Here is a 10,000-nt window from a genome sequence, read left to right on the forward strand (position 1 = left end):
AGGAGATGAGGGGATGAAGAGGATGAGGAGGCGAGAGGAGAAGGAGATGAAGAGGAGGAGGTGAAAGGATATGAAGAAGAGGACAGAGGAGATTAAGAGGAGGAGGAGATGAAGAGGAGACGATGAGGAGGAGAGAGAAGGAGTTGAAGAGGAGAGAGGAGGAGGAAATAAAGAGGAGAAGATGAGGAGAAGAAGTAGAAGGGGGTGAAGAAGAAGGGGGAGGAGGAGAGGATGGATGAAGAGGAGACAACGATGGGGACGAGAAGATGAGGAGCCAAAGTAGACAATAAGGAGGAAGGAGGAGGAGGTGAAGATGAGGAGATGATAAAGACCAAGAGGAGGGGAGGAGGAGATGAAGAGGAGGAAAGGGAGAAGGAGGAGGAGAAGAAGATGGATGAAGAGGAGACAATGAAAAGAGGGAGAAGATGCAGAGGAGCAGGAGAAGAAGAGGAGGAGAAGAAGATGACATGTACAGGAGGAGCAGGAGAGGGGCGGGTGAGGAGGAGAAGGAGGAGACGAGACGAAATGGAGGAGGAGAAGACACGGAAGGAGAGAGGAGTAGGAGGAGGAGGAGGAGATGATGGTGAGGAGAAGCAGGAGGAGCAGCGCGGTGATGTTCAGGCCTCCTGGTCGCTTCCTGTCACCGCAGCAGCGGCACCGAGTCTCCGCTCAGCAGCAACATTACCGGCTTTATCCCGGTATTTAACACACACACACACACACACACACACACACACACACACACACACCGCCCCGCCGCTGCTCCGTCATAACGCGCCGTGTTTTCGGTATTTTTAAATTCACGGAGATCTTTGTGAACGCGGACACTTACCACTGATCCCGGATCGGTGCCGCTTGTCCCTGTTCGCCGCTGGATGAGTCGGTGATCTCCGCCGCCGCTGCTCTGTCACATCCACCGGAGCACCGGAGAGCCGCGGCCGCCTGTCCGCTGCTGCGACCTGCTGCCGAGCGACGGCGCGGCAGCGCGGCGGAGCGGCGGGTCCTCCTGCAGAGTGAATGTGCCGCTGCGGCTCAGAAGCGGCACGCGGCAGACCGTCCGGATGCTCCGCGGCCTGTGATTGGTTGACGCGCTGCGCAGCCTGCTCGGTGCATCGACTCTGATTGGCTGATGGACTGAAAACCCGCAAACTCTGCCGCCAAGTGTCGCGAGGTGTCGTGACGCTCGAGGACATCCCGTTTAATCGTTTTAACGGAGACCGAATAAACCGGATAAACTTCACGGTTTTAACGGATCTCTGACTGAGTTTAACCACCTCACTAACAATAAGAAGCCACGTTTTCTCAGAGAGTGAAGAACTCCTTTGAAAAATTGATCAATTTTAGATTATTTGGCCTTTTTTATCCTTTTTACACAAAACTAATGATTCTTTCAGCTAATATTTACATTTCTTATACGCTTACGGTAAATTCGGCATGACAATAAAACAATATGTATCGATTATATTTTGAAGAATTAATTTTTTTAATAATTGAGTCTCACCGCTGCCGGAGGTTCCCGCCATTCACTGTCCTGTATGAAGCCGGCGGAAAAATGGCCGATCTGAACATGAACTTCTGTCTGGACTACAGCATCACTGTTTGTTTGTTTGTTTGTTTGTTTGTTTGTTTGTTTGTTTGTTTGTTTGTTTGTTTGTTTTCGTTTTTATTTGTTTTGTTATGGATTTTGGTTTTGTTTTGGGGGGGTTGTGTTTTTTTGTTTTTGGTAGTTTTTTTGTTTGAGCTTTCCAACTGCAGAATACAATGCACAAATATGAAGCATAAACAGCATTATTAGTCGTTAATTTTCTATAATTTACAAAAAAGAAAATAGTAAAGATTCAGAAAACAGATGAGAAATAATAAAAGAGTCAGACCTCCATCACTCTGGACACAAATATTATAAAACATACTGATATCTTGACGTTTTTTTTTCATCCAATCAGAAAATAGTCATATATTTCTCTACATCCTTCAGGAAAACAACACAATAAGGTTTTTTATTGCTCATTTACATTGACAGCATCATCATTATGGAGGACCTAACCTGCCATAATAAAAAAATAAATGCCCCCCGCCCCCCCCCAAAAAAATTACATAATAAAAAATAAAAGTCTCAATTATGAAAATTTGCAGGTTTATTTTGAGAATAAATATGTGCAGAAATAGAAAAATAAATAAATAAAATAGTTTTGTTTATGTAAAATGTTTATTTCTGTATTATTTATTTTCATATTTATTATTGCATATTAATTAAGTCATTCTAGTCGTGTTACGTTTATTTATCATTTTAATAATTTCCCTTTTTATTTATTTCTTGGTTTTAGTAACCGTATGTAAATGAAGGGGCGTGTCTTCGTGTCACACTTAATAGCCATTGGTTTATTGACATGAGCGTTCAAGTAATAATAATTATAATAACTTTTTAAAAATGTATTTACTTATTATTTATTATTTTTTGTTGTCACAGTGGCAGCTCTATCTATAATAATAATTTGTTCTTTGTTTGATTGATTTAAATGTTTTTTAAGTGCAGTGAGTCTCCAGCAGGCGGCGCTTTCTGCCTTCTCCCCACAGCACAGAGTCTGCAATGCATCATGGGAGGTGAAGTCTGAATGAAACTGTGCAGTGTTAGTCTATCCTACGAAAACATGAACCGTGTTTTAATCTTCAGTCTTTTTATCGCCTGCACAACAGATTAATATTTATATTTTTAAAAATCGACTAAAACCGAGAATCTGAACAAACTAAAATAAATAGTGCAAAGTTAAAATAAGAGATAATAATATAATAATGAACTAAATGTAAACCGGAAGTTAATATTTAACCGAGACGTAAAAATATGTCAAAAACAGTCAGTTAACCCTTTAAGACCTGGAGCGACGTCACTTTGCTTGTGCTGCATTCAGAAGCTTTTCACCAGTATTTAACCCTTTTGAGACATTTGTAGATTTAGAGAATTATTTTTTAAAAGGCTATGGATTAAATGTCCAGAAAAAATATATCTTTATAATTATCATAAATTTATATTTGAAATTATTTCAGTATGATTACTTTAGTTCGATTTTTTATGCATTTTATAATTTCACTTTCATGTTGTTGTTTTTTTATTTGTTTATTTTATTTAATTTTCTTTTGTGCCATTTACTTTTTTATTTATTTTTCTTACTCCCATTGTTGTGTTTGTTTGGGTTTTTTTCAGATGAATTTTATTTTACTATTTTCTTGCTAATTTCTGGGTCATTTCCTCTTTAGTTGCTCATCACCTTCTGCCCATGTTTTTGAAGGAAATCAAGTCATTTTTCCCGGTTTTCAAAGGGTTAAAGTAAACATGTACTGAAGTCATGTGAGGAACTGAGAGAATTAAATATGAAATTCTCCTTTACGAGAGAGTAAAGTCCCCGCTCATCAGGTGAGACTTCACCGAGCGTACGAACCTCCGAAAAATCCCCGATTCTCCCAGAAGATTCAAAACTGGAACTGACTCGACAAAATTAAAAAAACAGGAAATCACAAACTGAAAAAAACAAGTCTGCTCACGACAGTTTGATTCTAACAGCTGCTGAAGACACGAGAATGGAAATAAAAAACAGAACAGAAACAAGAGAAAGCCCCAAATAAAAGCCTCTGATCCTCAGCGCCATGTTTTCCCGAACACCTTGAAGTGCACAAACAGCTGATTGGACTCACCTGAGTGTCTGCAGGTCAGAGGTCAAAGGTCACAGACTGGAAACATGTTGATCCACCGATTCTATAAAAAAACAAATTCAGTTTAACCTGGAATCTCTCTGATTACTCACAACACAACGGCCCCAGAGGTGTGAATGAACTACAGCCGCCGGACATGTAGGAGAACTACAGCCGCCGGACATGTAGGAGAACTACAGCCACCTGACATGTAGGAGAACTACAGCCGGCAGACATGTAGGAGAACTACAGCCGGCAGACATGTAGGAGAACTACAGCCACCTAACATGTAGGAGAACTACAGCCGCCTGACATGTAGGAGAACTACAGCCGTCAGACATGTAGGAGAACTACAGCCGTCGGACATGTAGGAGAACTACAGCCACCTGACATGTAGGAGAACTACAGCCGTCAGACATGTAGGAGAACTACAGCCGTCAGACATGTAGGAGAACTACAGCCGTCAGACATGTAGGAGAACTACAGCCGTCGGACATGTAGGAGAACTACAGCCGCCTAACATGTAGGAGAACTACAGCCGCCTGACATGTAGGAGAACTACAGCCGTCAGACATGTAGGAGAACTACAGCCGTCAGACATGTAGGAGAACTACAGCCGCCTAACATGTAGGAGAACTACAGCCGTCAGACATGTAGGAGAACTACAGCCGTCAGACATGTAGGAGAACTACAGCCGTCGGACATGTAGGAGAACTACAGCCGTCGGACATGTAGGAGAACTACAGCCGTCAGACATGTAGGAGAACTGGTGGCTGACTCATAGGAGAACTACAGTTGCCAACATGCAGGAGAACTTCAGTAACCGACTGCGACGGCCGACATGTAGGAGAACTAAAGAAAACACACTGATTAGATTAGATTAGAGTTTCAGTACCTGCAGCTGTCACATCAGCAGACTGCAGTAATATTATTAGTATCAGTGGTAGCAGTTTAAGTCACCAACAGTACAGTGCAGTAAAAGTACTCTCAGTACATGTGAGTTACTTTGAGGGGTTTTAAACAGGGACACAGTGTGCTCAGTGATGTCACAGTGATGTCACAGCTCTGTCTATCAGTGTCCTCCTGCTGCTGGGTGTGACCACGGTAAACAGGAAGTTTATCAGTGTGTTATCAGTGTGTGTGTATTTGTGTGTGTGTGTGTGTGTGTACAGTCATTTTAAATGCTGACTGATGACTTTTTATTTTTAATGTCTCAGGTTTGAATAAATGTGAAAAATGAGCTCAGATGAATATTAAACAGAGGACCGATGTGTTCTTCATAGTTTTTTTTAATCATTTATTTACTGAGGTTTTTTTTTTTTTGAGACTTTCACAGTAAATTCCCGTCAGGTCAAGTTAAACTGGTTTATTTCCCTCTGGTGAACTTCCTGTTTGGTTCCACTGAACATCAGCTGAACTGACGTTTACTGTTTGTGTTTGTGAAGATCGTCCCGCTCTTATTTTGGTAGTTTCTCCTTCAGTCAAGTCAGTTTTAAAAACACGATTATTAAATTACTAAAACAGAAACAGAGCGACAATCAGACGGTCTAAAGTTTGACTTTGAGCTCAAACTTAGTGAAAACACTCAAACAGGAAACTGGGAAGTAATGCAGTACGTTTACTGCAGGGGAAGTTCTTCACAACTCTACTGCAGTAAATGTACTTCCTCCGTCTCTGCTGCTGGTTAAACTGGAGTTTTTTTTAGAAGAACTGGAAACGTTTAGGGGATTTTTTTTCACAGGTGAAGTTTCACAAAAAAATAAATAAAAGTAAATTCCTGTCAGTTTAAGCTAAACTGAAAAATTATCTGAATAAAATCCTTTCAAAGTAAAACAGGAAACTTCAGAATAAAAACAGGTTGAAGTTAAACTGGGGACTTTCAGAATAAAATCCCTCTGTTAAAGTTCAGCTGCAACTTTTCAGACTAAAGTTCCCTAAATTTAAAGGTAAACAGGAAAGTTCAAGTTGAACTTTCAGCAGAAATCAATGATGTCACAGACGCAGCAATGATGTCACAGACGTAGCAATGATGTCACAGACGCAGTGATGATGTCACAGACGCAGTGATGATGTCACAGACGCAGTGATGATGTCACAGACGCAGCAATGATGTCACAGACGCAGTGATGATGTCACAGACGCAGTGATGATGTCAGCATGTTTTATTACTGTAGAGAATCACAGCAGGAAGAGAACTGATGACATCACAGCTTTATATGCCAGAAGCCCCACCCCCTAGGTAAAAAGCACCAATCACTGCTGACTGCAGAGTCATGTGACCTGCCTGCTGACAGACTGCAGGCTGCTCCCACCACAGGCATTCTGGGAAATGAAGTTCTCTGACTGCTTTCTGCCCTGAGCTGAGTCTTGCAGGAGGTGTTTCACACCTAATGAGCTCCACCAATCAGATGAGAGATGGTCGGTCAGCGACAGAGATGCCTGAAAGTCAACGCTCAGGGCAAAAAGGAGAGTTTAAAACGAGTCCAGGAGCTTTTAATTTGAAGGATCCAACAGCTGCATGTTTCCTCACACACTCTTCACATTTAAAAATTTTTATAATAATATTAATAATCAATCTGAGACAGTCCTCTACTGAGCGCGTGCAGACTGCAGCAGCAGCGAGGTGTGGGCGGCCTGCAGTCTGGACAGGAAGTAGATCTCTGGAGTTCAGCAGTTTCACAGGAAAACAAGAGAAGAAGAAAAAAAGGAACATGCTGCCCAAACAGAGATTCTGTTTCAGGAAGTGAAATCATAAAAACAGCTTTGATAAAATAAGTTCCGTTAAAATATAAGCTACTTTGTATCTAGCTTTAACCCCGCCCACCATGTGTTTAGCCCCGCCCCCTCACCTCCTGTCAGGATCAGCTGATGAAATGCATTCTGGGACATGTATTGTTTTCACTGTGGATAAATCGTCAATGTCGGCAACAATTTAAAGACAAAAATAATCAAAGAAAAACATCCGAGACGTTTCCATGATTATGAAATAATCGATCACTTATCAGAAACATGGCGGCCGCTCCGCCCATACGCTGTCGTTAAAATCAAACAGAAGCTGAACCTAAAACATTTCAATCGATTAATTTTCTGTTAAAAGGAAGCTGAGCTGAGGAGCCTCTCCGCGGCCGGCTCCTGATCCTGATTGGAGGAGAGCGGCGGGCAGCAGCTCAGCGCGGTGATGTCACAGGAGAGAAGGCGGCGATGGTTAGATTGTTGTGGTCGTGTGCGCTGATCAGCGAGAATAAAGTGACTCCCCGAGGAGAGAAGAAGAAGAAGAGGAAGCATTCGCCACCATCGTCATCGTCACATCTGAGGAAGAGCAGACTCAGTTATCACATGACATCACATGACCTGTGTTAAAGGAGCATTACGCCACAGAGTGAGACTCACCTGTTCAGGTGCTTTGTGCAGCCACTTGTCTTTGTCTCCGCCCATCTTCATACAGGAGAACAGGTCACAGACGGACGGCAGCGCCAGACGCTCCTGCAGGAGACACATACTGGACTCAGTGCTCTGTACTGGTCTATACTGGACTCAGTGCTCTGTGCTGGTCTGTTCCGGTCTGTCCCGGTCTGTACTGGTGTGTACTGGTCTGTACGGGTGTGTGCTGCTCTGTGCTGGTCTCAGTGGTCCTATTACCTGAGCCTGACTCCTCTTCCTCAGCAGCCATTTGTCCTCCTCCTCTGCTGGGCGGGGCTGACCTCCTGGGAGCACCCAGAGATCTGGATCCAGAGGACACTGGAAGGGAGACGAGGAGGAGGAGGAGTAAGGCTTGAACTGGGAGCTGTGCTCCTCTCTGCTGGCCTTCTCCTCCTCAGGAGCCACCCAGCCAGAGAGGGAGGAGGTGAGTGCCTGCAGAGGAGTCCTGCAGGAGGAGGTGTTGTTTGGGTGGAGCCAGGCCTGAAGGATGGCCTGAACCTGAGGAGACACGGGGAGACGGTCACTGTCCACAAACACACAAACAAACAAACACACACACAAACAAACAAACAAACACACAAACAAACAAACAAACAAACAAAAACAAACACACAAACAAACAAACACACAAACAAACAAACAAACAAACACACAAACAAACAAACAAACACACAAAAACAAACAAACACACAAACAAACAAACAAAACAAACAAAAACAAACAAAACACACAAACAAACAAACACACAAAAACAAACACAAACAAACAAACAAACACACAAAAACAAACACACAAACAAACAAACACACAAACAAACAAACAAACACACAAACAAACAAACAAACACACAAAAACAAACAAACACACAAACAAACAAACAAACAAACACACAAAACAAACAAAACAAACAAAAACAAACAAAACACACAAACAAACAAACACACAAAAACAAACAAACACACAAACAAACAAACACACAAAAACAAACAAACACACAAACAAACAAACACACAAAACAAACAAAACAAACAAAAACAAACAAAACACACAAACCACACAAACAAACAAACAAAACACACAAACAAACAAACACACAAAAACAAACAAAACAAACAAAACACACAAACAAACAAACAAACAAACCAAAAACAAACAAACACAAACAAACAAACAAACACACAAAAACAAACACACAAACAAACAAACACACAAACAAACAAACAAACAAACACACAAACAAACAAACAAACACACAAAAACAAACAAACACACAAACAAACAAACAAACAAACACACAAAACAAACAAAACAAACAAAAACAAACAAAACACACAAACAAACAAACACACAAAAACAAACAAACACACAAACAAACAAACAAACACACAAAAACAAACAAACACACAAACAAACAAACACACAAAACAAACAAAACAAACAAAAACAAACAAAACACACAAACCACACAAACAAACAAAACACACAAACAAACAAACACACAAAAACAAACAAAACAAACAAAACACACAAACAAACAAACAAACAAACCAAAAACAAACAAACACACAAACAAACAAACACACAAAAACAAACAAAACACACAAACAAACAAAACAAACAAAAACAAACAAAACACACAAACAAACAAACACACAAAAACAAACAAAACACACAAACACACAAAAACAAACAAAAACAAACAAAACACACAAACACACAAAAACAAACAAAACAAAGCAAACTAATAAACAAACAAAGAGGCAGACAGCAGAGGCTGTGGGACCTGTGAGTACTCTGATCTTCTACTCAAGTATTAGTACTAATACCACTGGAATACTCTGACTTCAAGAGGACTTTGCCAAAATAAAGTCCCCTCAGTTAAAGTTAAGGTGGAAACTTTCAGAATAAAGTCCCCTCAGTTAAAGTTAAGGTGGAAACTTTCAGAATAAAGTCCCCTCAGTTAAAGTTAAGGTGGAAACTTTCAGAATAAAGTCCCCTCAGTTAAAGTTAAGGTGGAAACTTTCAGAATAAAGTCCCCTCAGTTAAAGTTAAGGTGGAAACTTTCAGATTAAAGTCCCCTCAGTTAAAGTTAAGGTGGAAACTTTCAGAATAAAGTCCCCTCAGTAAAGAGTATTTCAGTGTCGTCGTTGAATGTTGTCGAGCAGATTAAATCGAGGTCAGTCGTCACCTTCTGCTCCTGCTCCCTGAGGAGCAGGGTGGGCGTGGTGTTCTTGGCGTTGGGCGTGGTGTTCTTGGTCACAGGGACACCGTTCTTGTCCCGTCCGTCCTGTCGGAGCAGCCACAGGCTCAGCGCCTCCCTCCCGCAGTTCTCCTCACAGACGCAGTCGGAGTAGGCGGAGCAGATCTCGTTGGCCTTGCAGTTCTTCTGCACCGGTGCCACCTGCTGCAGCCACGCCTCCAGGGCCGCCGCCGTCAGGGGGGCAGGAGATGCGGGGCTGGAGACGGGGCTGGGAGTGGGCGGGGTCTTCAGGCACTTGAGCTGGCCCAGGTTCTCGATCTCCAGGGCCCGGGTGGAGGTCTGACAGCAGGAGGCGCAGTCGGCGGGGGGACGGCTCGGCCCCGCCAGCCAATCGCTGGACGACCAGCCATCCTCGAACGGCTTCAGCACCCGCCGCCACCGCTCGGCATCTGACATGGTCTCCATAGCAACAGTGGGCGGGGTGATGAGCCAGTCGCTCAGCTCCTCCTCTTCTTCCCCTTCCTCCTCCTCCTCCTCGGGGGAGACGGCGAGCTCTGATTCGTCGATCTTCTCGATGGAGAAGGAGGAGCTGCAGCTGCTGTCGGCCCTCTCCCTGCTGACGGGGGCCTCCTGCAGGAGCCACGCCTCCAGGTCCCTGAGCTGACCCCAGGCCTGCAGGAAGTCCACCGAGGACAG

General features: G+C 43.0%; 2 protein-coding genes across 5 annotated transcripts in view; both read right to left on the reverse strand.

Moving 5' to 3' along the window:
- Nucleotides 1–4,712, reverse strand: part of LOC121964980 (uncharacterized) — a 14,624-nt gene extending 9,912 nt beyond the window's left edge. Inside the window, exons 1-2 of one of the 2 annotated variants that reach the window (XM_088086922.1) lie at nucleotides 4,580–4,712; nucleotides 3,688–3,748 (exon numbers count right to left, since the gene is read on the reverse strand). The gene's annotated coding sequence lies outside the window, so the exon portion shown is untranslated. Of the gene's footprint in view, nucleotides 1–832; nucleotides 1,509–3,687; nucleotides 3,749–4,579 lie in introns of those variants that run through there. The other variant, XM_088086920.1, reaches the window with a different exon arrangement.
- Nucleotides 4,713–5,831: 1,119 nt separating this feature from the next.
- ncoa4 (nuclear receptor coactivator 4) overlaps nucleotides 5,832–10,000 on the reverse strand; it is a 12,480-nt gene continuing 8,311 nt past the window's right edge. For all 3 annotated transcript variants that reach the window (XM_088086912.1, XM_088086913.1, XM_088086914.1), the window contains 4 exons: nucleotides 9,293–10,000; nucleotides 7,324–7,602; nucleotides 7,075–7,167; nucleotides 5,832–6,993 (listed from right to left, as the gene is read on the reverse strand). The exon at nucleotides 9,293–10,000 is cut by the window's right edge and continues 15 nt beyond it. In XM_088086912.1, the coding sequence (XP_087943038.1) occupies nucleotides 6,988–6,993; nucleotides 7,075–7,167; nucleotides 7,324–7,602; nucleotides 9,293–10,000 (1,086 nt within the window). In that variant the 3' untranslated portion in view covers nucleotides 5,832–6,987. The remainder of the gene's footprint in view (nucleotides 6,994–7,074; nucleotides 7,168–7,323; nucleotides 7,603–9,292) is intronic.

This window comes from Plectropomus leopardus, chromosome 13 (genome assembly GCF_026936395.1).
Source record: "Plectropomus leopardus strain MGB_pleo_1.0 chromosome 13, ASM2693639v1, whole genome shotgun sequence".
In the NCBI taxonomy this organism is placed as follows: Eukaryota; Metazoa; Chordata; class Actinopteri; order Perciformes; family Serranidae; genus Plectropomus; species Plectropomus leopardus.